The sequence below is a fragment of the Capricornis sumatraensis genome, chromosome 15 (assembly GCF_032405125.1).
Source record: "Capricornis sumatraensis isolate serow.1 chromosome 15, serow.2, whole genome shotgun sequence".
Lineage (NCBI taxonomy): Eukaryota > Metazoa > Chordata > Mammalia > Artiodactyla > Bovidae > Capricornis > Capricornis sumatraensis.
Window position 1 is genome coordinate 19,106,738 of NC_091083.1, and position 20,453 is coordinate 19,127,190.

The following is a 20,453-nucleotide window of genomic DNA, read 5'->3' on the forward strand; positions in this document are numbered from 1 at the left end:
GATCATCTGTATTCTTGCAGAGGCGTCACTCTGTTAAAGATGTTTTGGGAACTTTAGCGATACGTCACCATTTTCAAAAATCAGAGAAATTCAAAGGTCCTTATTCAATACTGAGAGGTCAACATTCCTAAAACTCCCTTTGTCTCTTCCCAGTCTCCTTTACGCAGAGTATAAAAAGCAGTGATGGAAATGGCAGAATTTCCTTCCTAGAGAGATGGGGGGCCTCTATGGCTCTGGGACTTCCTTATGGTCGTAGAAGTTCCCTTGACAGTCCATCTGCCTTTGGGGTGATGGCCTGCCTCCAGCTGGTGGCAGTGCTTCTGAAATTTATTTTTGACCATTTGCAAAACATTTTGGAGAAAAATTGAGGAAGCAGAAATGCCTTTGGTATCTCATAGTCTGCTGTCCAACAAGATATGACGTATATTCTCCATGAGTCAGGTTTGCGCTGTCAGGGAGGGAGCAGAAGAGAAATTCCAGTTCATCTCTCCTGAGTGGAGTCTGTTAATTTTCTCATTCGGCGCATAGCTCTTTCATGCATTCACGTCTTCCCTCCCCTCTCTTCCTCCCTTTCAGTACTTTGTGGGCAGTAAGCTTATAACACGTGCCATCGCGGCTGCTGTGTCTAGGGGTCACAGTGGGGTTAATAATGAGATGCGTAGTGGTGATTCTGTAAAACCCATTTCAGGTTAAAAAATGGCATGTTTTATGCTGAGTCTGGTGTTAAAGGTGGTTCACTCATCCTTTGGTGATGGCTGGGGTTAAACAAATTTCAACACAAATTCTCCTTGGTGTGAGAAACAGGGTCCTGGGTCTTCCAGCCTCCATCTGGGTTAACACTGGCTGTTTCAGCTCAGAATCACCTCCTTAGCCATCACAGGGTCAGGGCAGAAAGATCTGGGGAAAGGACTCAGACTTCATAGAGTGTGGTTCGTGGATGCTGGTGGTTGTGGTCCAGGCTTGTCTTTGTCACCGGGATGTGGTGGGACTCATCACGAGGGTGGTGACGGCTGCCGCCAGGGGCGTCTGTAGCCCCTCCCCATGCCGTCACCTCCACAGCCTTTGCGGACGTGGGGGGTGCCTTTGTCCCATAGTTACGTCCTCATATTCATTTCTGTGAGCCACAGCCAGGCTCCTGGTGACGCACCCAAGGCTGACATGTTCCAGAGTGAGAAGCAGCAGGTCCTGCCAGCAGTAAGGGCCTCAGATCTAGGGTCCCTGTGAATGTGGGGGAGACACTGAGGGAGGGCCAGGGGCCGTGCACTCACCATTAGGAGGCAGGCTACGGGGTGAGGCTTCCTGGAGGCTGGAGCCCTGGGCGCTGACAGCTTCCCGAGAGAGCGGAGGTGCGGGATGAAACTAGCCCAAGCCAGAGAGGAGGGCCCACAGGTCAAGAGGCCCTGATCGGCCCCCAAGAGGCAGCAGCTCAGTGGGCTGCAGTCGCAGTGCCCTTTGCTTTCATGATCAATACTGAATACTCAGATGTAACTGAAAGTAACAGCCAGTTTCTCTCGAATCTGCTTGACTAGTCCCCCTTTCATCAGACTTCATTTGCATTTGTTTGTTTGTTTAATTGAAATATAGTTGATAGACAGTGTTACATTAGTTTCAGGTGTATAGCAAAGTGATTCAGGTATACATATATATGTATGTATAATTATATATATTCCTTTATTCTTTTCTGTTATAGTTTATTCTGAGATATTGAACATAATGCCCTGTAATATACAGTAAATCCTAGTTGTTTATCTATAGATTTCATTTGCCTTGAAGTGAGTAGGACTAAATAGAAACCATCAAGTTACCCAGTACGTTACTGTGGAATGTGAGATATCATGTCACTGTTCTGTAATAAAATGTAAAACAAATTCACGTGCAAAGCAGTCTTCATGGGAAAGGGTTTAGAAGGCTTTCTTCATAGACACGTAAACTTAATGGACTTGGTTACATGCGCTGCCATGAAGCGGATCTGTTTCCAAAATACTTGATTTTGCCATTTCCCTGGACAGGCCCTCTGCTGTAGGGAACCTGGAGTAGGACAGCCCAGGCCCTGCTGTGGTCTCTGCTCCAAGGGCAGCCGAGCTGGACTCAAGTCTTAGACTCACTGGGCTTCCCAGGTGGCGCTAGTGGTAAAGAACCCGCCTGCCGATGCAGGAGACAGGAAGAGTTGAGGGTTCAATCCCCGGGTCAGGAAGGTCCCCTGGAGAAGGAAATGGCTACCCACTGCAGTATTCTTGCCTGGAGAATGAATCCCATGGACAGGAGCCTGGCGGGCTATGGTCCATAGGGTCTCAAAGAGTTGGACACAACTTAGTGGCTTAGCACTCACGCTTCAGCTCACTGCTGCTGTTCCTCCAAGCCTCAAGGAAGCTACCCTGTCAGTGCCACTGGCTTGAGGTGATAAATCCCTAGGCTCCTCTGACTGTGTAAACAGATCGTAACAGTGCAGACCAGTGAAGGTTTCTTCAGACCCCGCTGATCCTGTGTAACCATGGAGATGCAGCCTCGGAGTAATTAACATGCCTCTTAACATATATACGATGAAATATTACTCGGCTGTTGAAAAGAACAAGATGATGCCATGTGCGGTAACACAGATGACCTAGAGATAGTCATACTGAGTGAAGTAAGACAGAGACAAATATGATCGCTCATATGTGGAATCTAAAAAAAGTACAAACGGACTTGCTTATAAAACAGAAATAGGGTCACAGATGCAGAAAACAAACTGCTGGTTACCAAGGGGGAAAGGAGGTGAGATAAAGGGAGAGATGGGGGCTGACATATACACACTACTACGTATAAAGTAAGAATCCGCTATATAGCACAAGGAACTCTGCTCAGTACTCAGTAATGGCCTGTGTGGGAAAAGGATCTAAACAAGAGTGGATGTGCGCATAGCTGGTTCAGGTAGGAGACTGGAACAGCGACGCCGAGCTCTTGGGCCCTTCCTCCCATTACTGCTGTCGCATGCCCAACTGCAGAGCACGGCGCACACCCCGCCCTCCAGCTCGGGCGGTGGAGGTGGCCAGTGTCCCCATCGTGATAACAGCTGTGTTGCCAAGCTGCAGTTCTCATGCCACGGGTGTCATCTTCAGTCCTCGAGGAGGGCACTGAGGGTGTGGCCTCTGGCTGCCAGCCCAGGGCCGTTCTCTTTCAGGGCTGAGATGTGTGCTGTTTTCTCTGTGCTTGAGCTCCTCTGATCGTGAGCTTATCCCTGACGGTGGGTCTTGTAGCGCTTTGTTATTTGGGGTTTGGTGAATGGTCTCTGGCGACACGCGTTGCGCCCTCTGTTGGTCAGGATGCATCATCTTTCATTAGGAGCGGTGCGGCTTCGTTTCTCTGACCCTCTGCCTTCAGGTAGGTTGTTCCTTCCCTGAAACGCCCTTCACTCAAGTCCCGGTTAGCATCAGGGTCCCTTCAGGATTGAGCCTGACCATCGCTCCAGCTGAGATGCGTTCTGCACTTGCCCTTTGTGCCGGGTGTCTCTCTGAGTCCCCACGCCGCATGTGGAAAATGCCTGGTGTCTCTCTCTCCCCCCTTACGTTAGACACTCTGCTGTGATGAGAACTCTTGTTTACCCATTATTCCCACCATGCAACAGAGCGGAATGAAGTGAATGTGTGAGTTGTCTTGGCACCCTGCTGAGGTGAATCTTTGACACCATTTCCTGTTACAGGGGAGGAATCTCCCTATATTATAATATTATATTATATTGAAACTTTAAACTGGAATGCCCCCTCCTTTGCAGGAACTTCCCTACCCCACTCAACAAGTTCTCCCAAAGTTCTTGGAATCATAAGACTGTGAGGAAGTGACATAACATTACGAGGATGACTCCTCCAAACCTTTTTTTTTTTCTTCCTTGACATTTACATCCTGTACCTGATCAGGAATTTGAAACTCAAATGAACTGTTCGTGATAATGAGCCATTCCTAATACTGTCCTGATTGAACACCTCTCTCCAAGAAGGTCAAGGCGCTTTATGTTTTATCACAGTTGGTTTCAGAATATCCCTGGAGTAGGGTGACCACCCGTTTAGAATCACGTTGGTCTCACAATCCAGATCTCCATAAGGAGATCTCTTCTCCTCCTCTCTGGATCCAGGAGTTCAAGTTCAGAGAAACTCAATTCAAGGCTATAGTGGCCCCAGCTGTTTCATTGCTACCGGTGGTCCATTCCTGAGCCTTCTGGTTAGTCTTAGATCAGAATCAGGGTCAGTTATCAGCAACAGCAGGAAAACCCAGAGTCAAGTCTTCGCACAGTACCCATGGTGGAGTTCTGTTGGTGAAGTGTGGTGGGAAGGCAGAGGAAGACTGCTTCTCCCCAAGGGGCACTGCTGGCGCCTCCAAGTGAGCGTCTCTCTGGCTCCGGCAGCTTCTCCTCGTAGGCTCAGGAGTCCAGACACCACGGTGGGCATTTGTGGGGGGAGCCAAGCGGTTTGTGGGAATTCGCCCTGGTTGAAGAGTAGGGAACTCTGATTTCTGATCCCAGCTGTGTGTCCTTCGTGGAGTCCCTTGTTCCTTCAGATATTGAGAGTACTGGCCTAGATGATTCCCAGGGCCCTTGGCAGCTTTAGTCAAATGAGTCTGTCCTTGCAGCTCCCAGATTTCCTCATCCTGCCCTCTGTGCACGTCGCTGATGGATCTGAGGGCTCACAGCACTCTCTCTGTACTGCTTTTCTGATTCTCATCACCAGCTTTCTCCTTTGTTTACGTGCATGTCAGTCACCATGTTGGGTGGCAGGGTCTTGAAGGCAAGAGTCCTATTCATTGAATTTTTGTGTCCTGTATGTAATGTTGGTACTCTTATCTCTCCTGTTCTTTTAACCTGTGAAGTTCATCTGAGTCTTCTCAGCTCATTGACCTGTACAAGTGTTCCCTGTCTGGAAAGACTCCACCCTCATCAGCCACCAAGCTTCCTGTCTTCCTCCCTGCCGCCTCCTAGAACAAATCTCGAAGTGATTGTCTGCATCTGTCATATCAACCATTACCTTCCTGTTACCCTCCCACCACGTGCAAGTTGGCATTCTGGCCCCCACTCCCCCACAGAAGCTCTTTTGATCAATTAAAAATCTGTATTGCCAGATGCAGAAGGACCATGGGGCACGTGGATCGCAGCATCTGACAGCACTCGCTCTGACCACCACCTTGTTCTTGAAACTCTCCCTGGGTGGTGCCTGTGGGGCACGCAGTTCTGTTCCTGCTTCTCTGGGCTGGCCCCTGCTCTGCCTCTGAAGACTCCTCTTCCTGCTGTCCCTTTGGTGCTGCCCTTGGCTGTCATCTCCCTTCTCTCACTTCCTTCTCTGGACAGTTTCAGCCACACCTGTGGCATCAGCCCGCTCCTAGAGCCGTCCTGACAGTCGAGACCCATGTTTCCAGCTTCACACCAAGTGCAGGGCGTCCTGACCTGTGCCCCTCAGTCTCTGCCCACCGCCTCCCCAGCCAGCTTTCTCGTGTTTTCCCTGCTGAGGCAGTTACTTGTAGGGCACGGCGTTATATGCAGGACACAGAGGTGAGGTGAACAGCCCGGGCCCCCGCTGCATGTCCAGCTGTCCAGGCCTGGGCTTCTGCCACCACCAGCCAGTTTCCTCTGAGGTTCAGGCCTTCACCAGCTCCTGGGGGCTGTTCGTAGTCAGTCGCTTCTGAACTGCTCCCCTCGCCTCCTGAGTCTCCACCCTCCAACGCTGCAGCCAAAGGTGGCTTTTCAAGAAAGCAAATAGGATCTCATGGCTTTGCTGCTTAAACATTCCATACCTGATCGCTGACTTTTAGGTGAAATTGCAAGGCCTTAGCCTGTGAGATGGTCAGCAGCCTGGACACCAGCTGCCCCGGCACCCCTTCTCATGTGCCTTCCCCCCCCCCACTGACACAGATACTCACACTGTGCTCTGCCTCCAGGAGGGCCGGGCGCCTCCTCACCACCGTGTCTGTGTGTGGGACAGTCCACCGGCTGCCCCGCCTCTGCTGGCAAGTCCGCCAGCCTTTAGGACTCAAAGCAGATGGGCCCTTTGCCACAGCACCCCCACGGCCCTCACCAGGCAGAGTGAAGTGCCTGCTCCCCTGGACTCCCACAGCCCCTTTTCTGAAAAGACAAGTCTGCTTACTGACCCCTAAGCATTCCACTCTCATGCTGGTCTCTTCTCTACAAATTGAACGTATTAATGAGCGGAGTGGGAATACAGGTAGACCCCACACCTCAAGGCCTGTGTTCTGTGCGTAAGAGCATCTTGCCTTGGAGCGTAAACGAAGCAGCTCTGAATTATTTAGCCTCTCGTCCCCCGGTATTGCTCTCTCGTCCTCTTCCTCTAGTGTTTGGAAGACCCTGGCAGGCATTAGGTGCACGTGGTCTCAACCGCCCGATAATCACTTCCCATCATTTCGGTGCCAGAGCCAAGTAGCATTCCCCTTTCATTTAAATTAGATAAAACCCAGAGCTGTGGCTGGCAAGTGAGGGAAGTCCACTGGGGAAATTAAAGGTTCAGACAGAATGGGACCCATTATAATAAAAGCATTTGCACAGCCACTGATTCCATCTACCCCGTGGCGTCGACAGTCCTTGGGGTAGGATGAAATATGAAGCGAGAGAGCCTGTGAAAGTCATTTGAGGAATTTATTTTAATTGGAAACGGTGGCAGCTTTCTGTGCTTGGAGTCAACTCTGCAGATCACGCACAGGAGTGTGATTGGCATCATTTAAAGAGCATGGAGCGTCTTGTTCCTCCAAGATGCAGGATCTTGGTCCCACGTTGTCTCAGGTGCTTTCTCCACCTACGTGCGCACTAAATGAGATTGTCAGCCCCTCCCTCATCCTTTACTCCCTCCCTCTCACCTTCTGTCCATTCTTTCACTGCCTTTGCATTCCTGTCTCATACTTCATGTTTAATAAAAATTAGATGATGACACCTAAATCAATCAATGGGTCAACCTGCAAATTACTCAGAACTCCAAAACCCAAGAAACAGCCATGCAGCAGATATAGAATGACCAGGAGGAAAATGGACCGTTTGTAATAATACAAAATAATGATAGCTGTTTTTTCCTATGCCTCATTTGTTAAGCACATCACATGCATCTTCTCTGATGATTCTCTCCACCACTACTGTATAGATGTCACCTCAATCTTACAGATGAGGCGACTAAGGCTCAGAGAAGATGCTTGCCCAAGGTCACGCCGCTGTAATGAACAGCAGAGCCAGAATCACCTGTCAGATCCAGGCAGAAACCACACTGAGTGGTAGAACCAGGTTTTGAACTTGAGCCTGACTGCAAAGCTCACGTGTTAAGATACCATGTCACAGAGCCCTGGGACTTAAAAGCATCCTGTTGCTGAACGTCAAACACATGCTTGCATTTAGTATATAATAGTTTCTGTTAACTGAGAGAGGTCTCGTTATTATTTAAATGCCCTTTTAAAGGTATCTGTAGTCTTGCTGAACAGCATGGGGTTTCTGAGACTGTTGAACTGTTGTTCAATCTTCCTTACCTTCTCACTTTTCTATTTTTAGATGCATCATCCCATTCAGATGAAACCTGCAGATAGTGAAAAATCAAACGGTAGGTGGTGACCAATTGTCTCCTATTAATGTCTGTTTTCTTAAGCACAGAAGTGAGGCTGGTGGAGGGAGGGGGTGCGGGGAGGAGCTGGCTGTTTCTCTGGGGAAGGAGGAGAGCTGTGCTCCAGGAGCTTCTGTTGGGGTGGGCACCTCTGGAGAAACATGAACTTCAGTCCCCTCCCTCCTGTATCTGCTGTAAAGACCTGTGAAGATGCTACAAGTAGCAGTTTTCCGTGTCCCTCTGTTTGGGACGTGATCAGTATGGTGACCCTGTGGCCTTTGGCTCTTGTCTACCTCCTCTGACAGTGGCACAGGCGCCCAAGAGGGAGGGATGACACCAGGCAGAGAAGCCAGGTGAGGAGGGCCTCGCCCACCAGGACTTGGGCTGTCTTTTTTTCCCTCCTTTCCTTTGGTCCTCTGGCTTTGAGAGTGTCTGATTGCACTTTTCTCTAGGTTGTATCCATGCATTTGCATCTATATTCATTCAGAATTCAGTCTGCTGGTTAATAAACACACACTTAAGTGCAAAAAAAAAAATTATGTATGCATTTGATGAGGTCCGTGGAATAATGGACTTGCCTCTCCATGACACCGGAGGGTTGATGGGCACGTTTCTCTCTGGAGTTTCTGCTTCCATTTGTGCAGACCGTCTCTCCCCATTTTGTTCTTGGGATTGACTGAATGTGTGTTAGAGGAATCTCCTGCCTTCCTGGAGCCCAGCACCCCCATCCCACAAGACTGACACAATCAGCATGGCTTCCGGCCTCCAGGCAGCTCTGCACCTCATTAATTAGTCATGGGGCAGAAGGCACGCACTCGGAGATCCGCATATCCGCGTGTGTAAATTATGATGAGGCTCTGCCTCTCCACGAGGTGTGTTTTTGCTGATGGTAGCGCATCCCATTTTCTGGCCACATCAACTGGAAAGTTTTGAAAGAAGTTCCCTTTCATATGGGGAGGCTGCTGGCACTTGATTCGCCTGTCGGGGAGTAAACATTGGTGCTTCACCACCATCCTAACCAGCCGCACCCTTCTCTTTGGGTCTGATTCCCTTTTTCCTACAGTTCTTTATCACAGTCGTGGTGTTGGGTGTCAGAGGGTCTAAAACCCGCCACTGCTTTGTTGTGGGGTCTTAGTCCACTTGCTTCATCCTTTGTTTGACAATTCTTCGTCAGTTACTCACTCTGCCGGGCAGGTTGCCAGGGGCTGGGGCTGCAGCAGTGAATTTTTAAAAGCAGAAAAGGATGCAAAAGACACTGTCCCTTCCCTCCTGGAACTCATGTCCATTGTCACTGGTTTCAGTATCTGACAGTAACGGAGAGACTGGACTTTAATCTCATTCATAGAATAGAAATAAAGGTAACTGCCTCTCAGAGCTGAGCTTTTTTCCTGGATATTTGGGATAGTGCTGTAAGTGACTGAGCGCTTGTATAAAGTGTTGCTTGGCATCTCCACCCCCATTCTTCCCTGGCCCTTAGGGTCCTGCACCCAGGGCATCTGCCCAGGCAGAAGGCGGGCTCCCTGAGCCCACATGCTCCAGGTGGGCATTCCTGCAGTCCGTTCTCTTCCTCCTGGGAGAGGGGAAGGATGGAGCTGGTATTTGTGGGATGAATCAGCGAAGGTCATGCTGGCGTGTCCAGCCACCAGGAGATGCTCCCTGTCCTTTGGCTCCATAATCCTCCAAACTGTCAGGACACCAGTCATGGGATCAAAGTCTGCAGAAGAGGCTTCATTTGAGCCTTAGGCCATCGTGATAAACCTGACAGAGAACCGAGTTGGAAATGTGTGACTTAAAATACCTGAAGAGTTGAACCAAGAGAAGGTTTCTTCTGCATTGCCTGCTGGGCAGGTACAAACCGTGACGGTCCTCTGGACACTGAGGGTGGGGTCTGCTTGGGGTCTGGAACCACAGCAACAGGGTGCAACTGCCAGGGCCACACCCCATTTTGCACAGTCTCAGAAGCCAAGCAGGACTGGGCACTGTTTTACTAAGATGAGCAAATACCCAAAAATGCCAGCTCTCAAGAAGCACCCTCTTTCGAGGAGCCCGGACTTGACCCCTGACCATGCACTTGTTGGCTGTGACCTTGGGCAAGTTCCTCTAACCTCACCCAGCCTCCAAGTCTCCAGCTGTAAGAGGGGCTGTGGTCTTCTAGTCTGTGCTCTGCCCGTAAGGCCCGCCTGACAGTGTCATCCCACAGCTGACATCTGCAGAACTTAAGGTCACACCTGGTGCGAGGCGAGCATCCACTCGGCTCTGCTGAGGACATAACTCTAGCTCTCAGAGGCAGCTTCTCTGGTGCCTCCTGAGACCAGAGGCTGGCCCTTCCAGCCTTGGGCTCTTCCTACCAAAGCTTAGATCTGAACACACAAAGGAAAACCCACAAACCTTCTTTCTGGGCTATTGGTCCCTTGGCTTGCAGATTGAACTTCATTTTCTGAATTTTCATTTAAGAAACAAAAAGTCAAATAGTATAACGGGACCGAAGGTGACTTTTAAAGAGCTCTTTTTCACGGAGGCTCCCGCCTTGCATAGTCATGAGCAGACTTCAGGGTTCTCCTTGGACCTGAGTGGAAGAAGGAGAAAGGTATTATGTCCCAAAGCCAGGGATATACGCTGCAGGCCTTTTCTGATGTCACATGGCATTTTTGACAGGTAAGCATAGTTTCTGAGAGGCTTCCCTGGTAGTTCAGCTGGTAAAGAATCCGCCTGCAATGCCGGAGACCCCAGTTCAGTTCCTGAGTTAGAAAGATCCCCTGCAGAAGGGAATGGCTACCCACTCCAGTGCTCTTGCCTGGAGAATTCCATAGACAGAGGAGCCTGGCGGGCTACAGTCCATGGGGTCACAGAGTCAGACACGACTGAGAGACTTTTACTTTAACTTTTCACTTTTTCATAGTTTCTGCAGCTCAGAGAGCATCAAGATTTCTTGGGCTCAGATGCTCAAAATAGCTCCTGTGGCTGTGAAAGAAGTATAATGAGCTCTAATTGCACTTTTTTTTCTGAGTTTGCTGACATTTATGGATGGCACAAAGGACTCATCATAGTGAGACAGTTACTCTCTTCATTATCAGTGTGTTCAGATTTCTCCAACTTCATATTTGCTGAGCAAGATTCATCACAGATTCATTAGTGATGTACAAATGAACTCCAGAAAAGCAATCACTCCTTTAAGCTTTTGTCCACTCAGGGATTCTGACAGAGGGAACCTCTGTGCTGGGCCCAGAAACGTGGTTTGTTGTTCAGTTACTAAGTCATGTCCGACTCTTTATGACCCCATGGACTGTAGCCTGCCAGGCTCCTCTGTCCATGGGATTTCCCAGGCAAGAATACTGGAGTGGGTTGACCTTTCATTGTCCAGGGATCTTCCCGACCCAGGGATCACACCTAGGTCTCCTGCATTGCAGGCAGGTTCTTTACCACTGAGCCATCAGGGAAGCCCCCCACCGAGAAATGTGAGTCTGCTCTCGTATGTGTTCCTTGTACTTGAATGTTTTCTGGAACAAACCTGCGAGATCTCCAGCCTTCCTGGAACCTGCGCTTCCAGTGGCTCCGGCATCAGCTGTAGCCTCCAGCACATTTATGCAGACTCCCAGCATTTCATCAATACTTCATGTTCTTGCGCTTCTACTGCACCAGGCATCCAATAAAAAGGTCCTACTCTGGACCAGGAATAAAACATCAGGGACTTTGAGAAGAACACACTGAACATATGCCCGGGTCTCAACAGCACCCACCTTTTGTGGCTGTTTTTCGCTTGCACCTAGTTGAGTGGGCAGTATAGGAAGAGCGTTTGAGGAGGCGTGGATTATTGCAGGGACCAGCCACACTCACACACACACACTCTTCTTCGTTCTCTCTCCCATCAGAGGGCCTGTTTCCAGCTTTTAATCCTCCATCGGTTAAAGGCAGTTACTAGGTCTGAAGTCAGTCCAGCAGAGGGTGATGAGGAAGTCGTGGTGGTCGCCTTTGGTTCTGGACTTGGGGTCCCAGGGGCTGGAGCCGTGTGTACTTATGAGGTCATGCTCCTAGCTTCAAGGATTATTTTTTGACTCTGTGGACAGAATGTTCAGGTTCATTCTGCTTTAACTTCCAGCCTCACGGCCTGTCAAGGGTCCCAAGAGCCTCACATCCAGAAATGCCACTTAAAAGCCCCCATCTCTTTCCTCAAGGCCTCTGAAACCTCCAGTGACCGGCCATCCAGTTCCAGGCTCACAAGAGCCAGTATGAGGGGTCGCTGTCTGTCCAGGGAGGGTGAAGCCTGTAGAGATGGGGATCTGGGTGTCCCCCTGCAGTCACTTGCTGATGCACTGGAAAAGGAAGAAATCATTTTGAAATTCAAAGTAGACTCTGCCATTCAGAGGCCGTAATTAAATGCCGTATGTTAGCAGCAACACATTGGAAAGTTGTTAATGAATTCAGGCCTCCCTGAATACAGGTGTGACTTTGACAGGTTGTACACCAGGGTATTAGCACAGACTTACAGTTGGGGGTGGGGGCGCATTAAAAATTAAGTTTCTAGTCCATGAACTTAAAAAGTCCCCAGGTACCTGTAATATTAACCCTTCTTATTTACCCTGTGGAAGGGGAGCTGGCAGTGATCGCTGCTGTGAATCCACTGCCGGCATTTGTGGCCACCCCGACTGTATAGCCCCTGGTGTATGAAGCATTTCCCCTCATTCATTCATTGGTTATCCTAAAGGAAGATGGACTTTTCCTCCAGAGGGAAAAGACGTTATCTTTTTTTTTTTTAGTTTCCCTAAAGCACTTAGCAGAACATTATGGATGTGGTAGGTTTATTTAAGCACCTGGCATTCTTGTGGATGGAAAGAAAATTAGTGAGCTACGTAACTGCTTGGGAGTACTTAGGCAAGGCCCAGCAGAAAATGGATCTAACGTTGATGAAAAAGTTAAGTGAATTCAGGATGATTATGTTTATTTAACATGTTGACGGAACTGTTCGGCGATCCTTAGAATGGGAATCTGAGGAATAAATTTCAGGAATAAATTTTCACTGGAAGATCCAGGAGAACTCAAGGAGAGGAAAGCTCAGTGTTTGTAGTTATTCCCATTTTGCCACTACAGTAAACAAGGTCCAACTGTTAAAACGACAGAGCAGCTTTGGCTCAAGAGATTGCTGCCATTCAGGTTCCTATATACATGCACACACGTGGCACCACATACACGCACATGTCCACTCACACATGCATACACACGTGCACACACATTTCCACTCACGCATGCATACACACATGTCCACTCACAATGCGTCCACACGTGTCCACACACATGTCCACTCACACATGCATACACACATGTCCACTCACAATGCATGCACACGTGGCCAAGCACATATGTCCACTCACACATGCATACATGCACGTTCCCACACATGTCCCCACACGTGTCCACTCACATGCATGCACACGGGCATGTCCACACACATATGTTACACACACATCCACACACAGGGAAGGAAGTTAGCACTTTCAGTAGCATGTGGATGGTGTAGATTTTCTTTTAAGCTAATACTTGTTACTGGAAAAAGTGACAGTGATGTTTCCTCCCTCTCCTTGTCAGAGTTTACCCCTCCATTGAGCCTAGGAAGTCAGGATTTCTTAAGTGGTTTCCTTTTTTTTTTTAACGTTCTTATAGGAAGAAATCATGTTTTAGCTTCCTCAGGAGCTGCACGTTTAGGTGGCTCTAGCATTCTCCCACCCCCGCAAAGCTCAAACCCTGAGACCTGTTTTGGTTAAAGACTGTAATTATAGGTTTACCAGGGAAACCAAGGACCAACTGGGACTTTATCCCTCGCTTTTGTTTGAAAGAACCAAAACTGGATTCTTCTGGATAAGAAGAAATACAACAGAAATTAGCTTTGTACTCATCAAGATATCAGCCATAGCTTCTTGAGGGTGGGAGTCCCAGAGATGAGGGTGGGAAGGGGTCGGGACAGTTCCCCTCCTTCCCTAAGTTTCCCTCCCTCCTTGGTCCCATTTCCATCAGTCCCGTCTTCCCCTTCTGGTTCACAGGAATGCCTCATACTGTCGGGGTCCTCATACTCTTGGGGCCCTCACACTGGAGCTCAGAAGCTCCCATTGGCAAGAAACCATCCTCTCTGGTATCTGATGCTTCTAGAAATGCTTGGATCCTTGGGCCAACCCAACCTTCAACTTAACTGTACTTTACCAGCTCCTACTAGATGACTGGGAGTCCACTTACTCTGACAGGAGGAAAAAAGTTTTCTTAAATTAAAAAATCTTCATCTGCACAAAGTAACTGGGATTCTCCACGGCCTCTGCCCAGGAATCAGAGCCTGTGATGCCCATTGCTTTCGACAAGTCTCAACAGGGTCAAGGGCCCTGGACCACTGGTGACCTTCCTTCCACACTGAGCCCCTCTCTGCTGGTGAAGCAGAAACTCATACATATGATTCTCCAGTAAGGCTGCCTGCCTCTGCACACCCCAAGGACCGTCCTTGTTCTACCCTAACTCTGCGCCTTGTCTGATTAATATGTGATGCCCCCAGCCCACTACCAGTCCTTCCAGACCCTGCCAATACTTCTTAAAGTCCAGCTTCAATTCCACATCTAATGTCAAGCCTTTCTCAATCTCTGGAGCACAGTTCATAGTTCACAGGGATTGTGGAATTGTGGTTTTCAGCCTAAATTCCTTGGAACCCTTTTTTCTCTGCATTGTCTTGGGAGCTGCGACTGGTATGGAGAGAGGGGCTAGTAGAAAGGGATTCTGAAGTCCACGAGCCTCCAAACCCAAGTGCTTCAGTTCTGTTCAATTCTGTTCTGTTTAGTCACTCAGCGGTGTCCGACTCTTTGTGACCCCATGAACTGCAGCACACCAGGCCTCCCTGTCCATCACCAACTCCCAGAGTCCACCCAACCCATGTCCGTCGAGTCGGTGATGCCATCCAACCGTCTCATCCTCTGTCGTCCCCTTCTCCTGCCCTCAATCTTTCCCAGCATCAGGGTCTTTTCCAATGAGTCAGCTCTTTGCATCAGGTGGCCAAAGTATTGGAGTTTCAGCTTCAACATCAGTCCTTCCAATGAAAACCCAGGACTGATCTCCTTTAGGTTGGACTGGTTGGATCTCCTTGCAGTCCAAGGGACTCTCAAGAGTCTTCTCCAACACCATAGTTCAAAAGCATCAATTCTTCGGCGCTCAGCTTTCTTTATAGTCCAACTCTCACATCCATACATGACCACTGGAAAAACCATAGCCTTGACTAGACAGACCTTTGTTGGCAAAGTAATGTCTCTGCTTTTGAATATGCTGTCTAGGTTGGTCATAACTTTCCTTCCAAGGAGTAAGTGTCTTTTAATTTCATGGTAGGCGAACCATACAACCAGGTTGCCTTCTCTCCATCACTTGAGAGAGAGAGAGAGAGGAAAGAAAAGGAAAAGAATGGAAACCTTCATTCCATGGATGATAAGACTAAGGTCCAGAGAGGTCTGCTTAGCCCCCAAGGTCACCCATCACCTACTGGGCAGCACTGGAGTGAGGACCAGGGTCCCCAGCTCACAGCACTGGCCTCCTCTCCTGGCCTCATCTGCCTTCTCTGGACTTGCCAGAAACACAGTGGAGGGAGCAGAACCCCCGGCTGGAGAGGGGACTGGATCCTGGTCCAGGTCAGGCTACCGGCTTGTGGAAGGACCCCTGGCTGGACCCTTCCCCCTGCTGGACCTCGGGCGTCTCTTTAGAGTCACACAACACATCTTTCAAGGCTGTTGCTTCCAGCCTGGGATTCTGTGACTGCAAGCTCTTAGCCCCTGAGTGCCACCCTGTCCAATGTAGCAGTCACATGCAGCTTTTAAATTAGTGAAAATTATGTCACAGGAAGAATTCACCTTCTCACGCACAGTGGCCAGCTTTCAGAGTGCTCAGTGGCCTCAGGCGGCTTTAGCTACTGGGGTGGACGTCACAGACCAGACTCCCCCTTTCTTGCCGAGCTCTCCTGGATGGCGTTGCTTCAGAGGAAACCAGTCTTTCTCCGTTACATCAACAGATCGTCCGTTCCAGCTCCTGGAAGACACAGACCACGGAGTCTGACTTCGGTACCTGAAGCAATTGGCCCTGGCAAGTCTCAAATACACTCTTGCCAGTTAGAGGATAATGAGATACTTACTGTCCAGGGAAAGAGTAAGAGAAACAGGAATGAAAGCCAATTAAATAGCAATGACAAGATTATAATACAGATAAAAAAGGATCCCTTAAGCTAGGACTTTCCGAAGTGCTGCTGTAGTTGGCCATTTTTTATTATTATTTTTATTATTATTATTCTAAGAAATGAAGTGAAACGTGGGAAATAAGCAAGCCTTCTCCCTGAGGGCTTCTAGGACGATCTTGTGCACTCTCCTACAGAAGGCTGTGTTGAAATTCATAGTAGTCCTGCCTTTGAGACTAAGCATACGCTGTTATCCTGAGCTCAAGCACATTGGTTTAGGGGGAAAATCTCCCAGGTCATCAGGAATAAACCTTCCCTGATCTCTACCCACTGTCAGCTTCCAAGGTTAGACTTTGTGCGTTGTTGCCCTGACACCCAAATGCATTTCTGTGCATGATGAATCCTACGTCCCGGACTTCCCTGCTGGTTTAGTGGTTAAGACTCTGAGCTTCCACTTTAAGGGGCACAGGTTCAATTCCTGGCCAGGGAACTAAGGCGTCCCATAAGATCCCACGTGCTGTGTACAGCCACACACACACACACACACACACACACACACACACACGGCGTCCCATAAGATCCCACGTGCTGTGTACAGCCACACACACACACACACACACACACGAAGTGCCTCCAAAAGGACAGAATAGTATTGTTCCTTATGCTTTTGTTGTTGTTGATAGATTTCACCCTGAGACTGAGCCCACCTCCCACACGAGATTCTCAAATAACTGCAGCCACACTCACCTGACTGCAGTTGCCTTCATCTTTAATCATAACGTGCAGACCACGTGTGCTGCCCTGGGTGGGGCTGTGTAGCCAGTGCTATGGACAGAAGGCCATTGCCCAGCCCCCTGGAGAAATTCTCATCTCTTCTCTCCTGTTCTCTTCTGGACCCCCAAGGACGAAGCCTTTTGAAATCAGGGAAGGAGAATGTTTTCTTCTGTCAGCGCTTTGTTAAAAGCTTTGTTGACCACTTTTTCACTCGGTTTCTGTTGTTTTTCCTCTCCTGACCGTTCTCTTTCCCTGTCACTCAAGTTAGAAGAACATCTATCCCCCACCCGCAACCACAAAACAAAATTTGTATCCCTAAATACCTCTGTGCAAGGGTATCACTTCGCAGTTACCCAGAACTTTACCGTTTTAGTGAACATATTACTGTTTGCTTAAAAATGGGAGGGAAAGGACTTAAAAACAGTGTTCCATGTCCCTTGGAGATGTTTTGTTAGTGTACAAACTCCTGGCGTCGGAATAGGAGCTGAGACGCTGAGGAAGGGCCGGGTGGGAGGGCAGAGGTGGCCCGTGCATGGCCTGGGCGTCTGAAGATTTAGCCTCGGGGCCCGGTCGGAGGTGGTGATAAAGCGTTGCCTGCAAGGAGTAAGATGAAATGGCCTCGGCTCATTCATTATTTCTATCTCCTAGCTGTGGAAGACAGAAAATTGTTCATAGGAATGGTTTCGAAGAAATGTAACGAGAATGATATCCGGGTGATGTTTTCTCCGTTTGGCCAGATAGAAGAATGCCGGATCCTCCGGGGGCCCGACGGGCTGAGCCGAGGTGAGTGTGCCGTGTGCAGCGTCTCTGCCCTTCTGCGCTAATTGGAGCCCCCGCGTCCCAGCCAAGGTAGACGCAGCCCCGTGCACAGCCGGAGGTCGCCCGAGACACGCCCCACGGGACAAACTTAGCCAGCCCGAACTTTTCACCGTGGCGGGGATGATCACCTCTTATTTCTTGAGTCGAGAAGGTCCTGGTGCCAGCATATTAGCTCAGGTTATCACTGTCAGTCAGGAGGCCTTCAGGCTGCCCTGTCATTACACATCGCTTTTCAGTCTCAGATTAGAGGAGATTGGGGACGGGTGGGGGAGAGACTTGGCGGGCGAGAGAGAATGTGTGCCGCTTGCATCTTAGTTTTCTGACTTTCGGCCTGTTCCTGGAAGAGGTGTTGAGGGTGTGGGCATCTTAACAGACAAATAAACCAAGGAAAAAAATTGCCCTGCATAGCATAGAGCAGATTCAGACTCAGAGTAACCCAGCCTGTCTCAGGATGTTAGGGTTTTACAGCAAGGAGCAAACCTTCTGGAGTCCTAAACATAGAGAGTCCATTAAGTGACAAAGAAATGACTTCATCCAGGAGATTGCAGGTTCTTCTTTGTCACCAGGATAGAGGCAAAGGCTGGGCTTTCCAGCACTGATGAAAACCAGCATTTTCACCAACAGCGATGTAAGGTGGTTGGAGGTGACTGTCCTGTTTCCACACTTATCTCCCCCTTTGACAAGGCCATACACCTCCTTCCTGAAACCACTCATAAGGCTTGTCACCGGGTCCCCAGTCATCTAAGTTACCTGAGTCAGCTCAGCGAGGCCCAGGGGAAGCCGTACATGTAAAACACATTTGTCCATTCTCATAAGAAAGCTGTTTTGGCAACACAGAGAGGATTTCATTCAGTTAGTCAAGTTTCCGAGGCAGGTTCCACAGGGATAATTAGAAACGTCTCTCGGGTCCCCATCTCTGGTTTCTAGGACTGCACTGCCTGCCTCTGTCCTGAACCCTGTGTCGAAAGAAAAGTTTGGGCCTTAAGTATCAAGGCACTAGTGTTCACCCATCTCCCTAGTCTTACCTAAACTCTCCACCCTGGGAAGAAGAACATGTGTTCTTTTGACTTTTAGACATAAAACACGATGTCAGCTGCTCGGAGGCACAGGGAACAAAAGCTTTCCACCTGCCTCCACCCCCAGAGCCCCAAACAAAGGGAGTGCTGAGGAAGACTATGGGCAGAGGAGGAACAGCTCCAATCTTGTGATCCCTACATTTCCTTCTGAAGGTGGCTTTAAAAAGGAGACAGAGAGGAGGAGGCGGCGGCCTGGAAAAGACGCTTAACACTCCCTGAAAAGATGGGAGTGTAAAAGCTGAGCAAGACACCATGTCAAGTGGGGTCCCTGTGTAGCAGACCCGGTGCCTTGAGCTAATCTGTCACTTAGCGCCTGTGCCTCCACCAGCATCACCCCGGCTGGCTCCTTGTGCTGGGGGCCTGGACAGCCTCGCAAGCAGAAGGCTGCTGGGGTTTGCATCCTGGATCACTCTGCAGCACCCCAGCAGCCCCCACACCAGGAGAGCTGATCCTCACATCGGGTCATCCAGGCCTGCTGCAGCCAAGAGAGGCAGATAGGCACACAGTCCGGGAGAACAAATGCCTGGGGGAAATACAGCGTGGCTGAATTAAATAGGCAAGAAAGACGAGAGTATTTTTGTGAACCCTTGTCTGCTGCCAGTTTACTCCTAAGCACCACCATTCTCCCCCGTTACAATTCTCAGTCGCCTTTCCGTGTTTCCTTTGCATTTGCTCAGGTGTGCTGTATGGACAAGGAACAGACAGCCATAGTGAGCTGTATAGTGCCTTGGAGGTCGGTGACCCTGGGGTCCAGACCTAGAGCTTCTCCAGAGAAACTCCTGGGGCGCTGTCCACTCCTTTCCCTGTCTCTGTCCTCAGTTTCCCCCATGATGATGGCAGCAGTCAAAATATGTGCCCTTCCTGAATAGGGCGTGGTTAGCGTCCACACTTTTATTATCTTCTCTTTTTTTTTTTGGCACACTGCAGCTTGCAGTGTGATTAGTTCCCCAATCAGAAATCGAAGCCGGTCCCTTGGCAGTGAAAGCGCGGGGTCCTAACCGCTGGACCGCCAGGGGATGCTTCTGTGTGTTTGTAGAAGCAGACCATTCATAGGGTGTCCTGGAGGCCTTGACTATGAAGTAGGCACACTGGACTTCTGTTCTCCCTCTACTGATTTACGAACTGAGTCTCTGACTCAGTTTCTCCACCTCTCCGGGGTGGGGCAGAGATGGGAACAGCACTGGTGTCTAGAGATCCTCAAGCGTATGGTAGATAACTTTTGCAGTTGAGATTTTAAAGCAGCCAAAACTTCCACAGAAAACAGCATCAAGACACGGTACTTGAGAGAAATTGGCCAGTTCAACCTGCCGTTTGGCTGATGAACCAGCACTTGGCACCAGAAGCAGCCTATTTCTGAAACAAGTTACACTTTCTTCAATATTTTATGCAAATACCAGTTTAATGTAAAGAGTAGAATCCTCTTTCTTGCCCCCTGCTTTTTTTCCAACAGAAAAGTAATTTCTGAATTTCTAGCAAACTGATGAGAATCCCCTATGGCAAAAAGAAAATACTAATTTATAGTCATTTGTTCTGAAATATAAAGACAGACCGTGGTGCATTTTTCAATTAGCAGGGTCTCCTGGGTACTGGGGACTGCTCCTGAATCAGTGTATTTGTTGAAAGAACAATTCTCTTTCATGCTACTGTTTTGCTTTCATTAAAAAATTGCAGTTTTCAATCAAATATTAATAAGTATCTCCATCAGCGGCACTCCCGAGCAGGAACACTCAGCATTTCCGGTCTCCATGCCTGTTGCTGGCTCAGCTGTTTACAGAATAAATAAAAATGAAGTGAAATGAGAGATTGGCTGCTCTGAAAAGCACCTTTTAATACTAAACCAGAGTATAAACTAGTCAGTAGGAAAGGATTTAAATCAAACCACGTGATTATGATAGGGGAGAGACGCCCTTGAGCCTAGCACATTTCCAGTTAGTAGCCCTGGGTCTCCAACAGGCGTCTGATGTCTTTCCTTCTCTACTGCCATGTCAGTAGTTGACATTCCTACCTGGCAGGTGTTACGCTGCGGTTCCTCCAGGCTTGTTGATTGAG

At 49.1% G+C, this 20,453-nt stretch overlaps 1 protein-coding gene across 9 annotated transcripts in view; it reads left to right on the plus strand.

Moving 5' to 3' along the window:
- Positions 1–20,453, plus strand: part of CELF2 (CUGBP Elav-like family member 2) — a 309,038-nt gene that overhangs the window by 236,851 nt on the left and 51,734 nt on the right. For all 9 annotated transcript variants that reach the window (XM_068987614.1, XM_068987615.1, XM_068987616.1 and 6 more), the window contains 2 exons: positions 7,508–7,556; positions 17,158–17,292. In XM_068987614.1, coding sequence (XP_068843715.1) covers positions 7,508–7,556; positions 17,158–17,292 — 184 coding nt within the window. The remainder of the gene's footprint in view (positions 1–7,507; positions 7,557–17,157; positions 17,293–20,453) is intronic.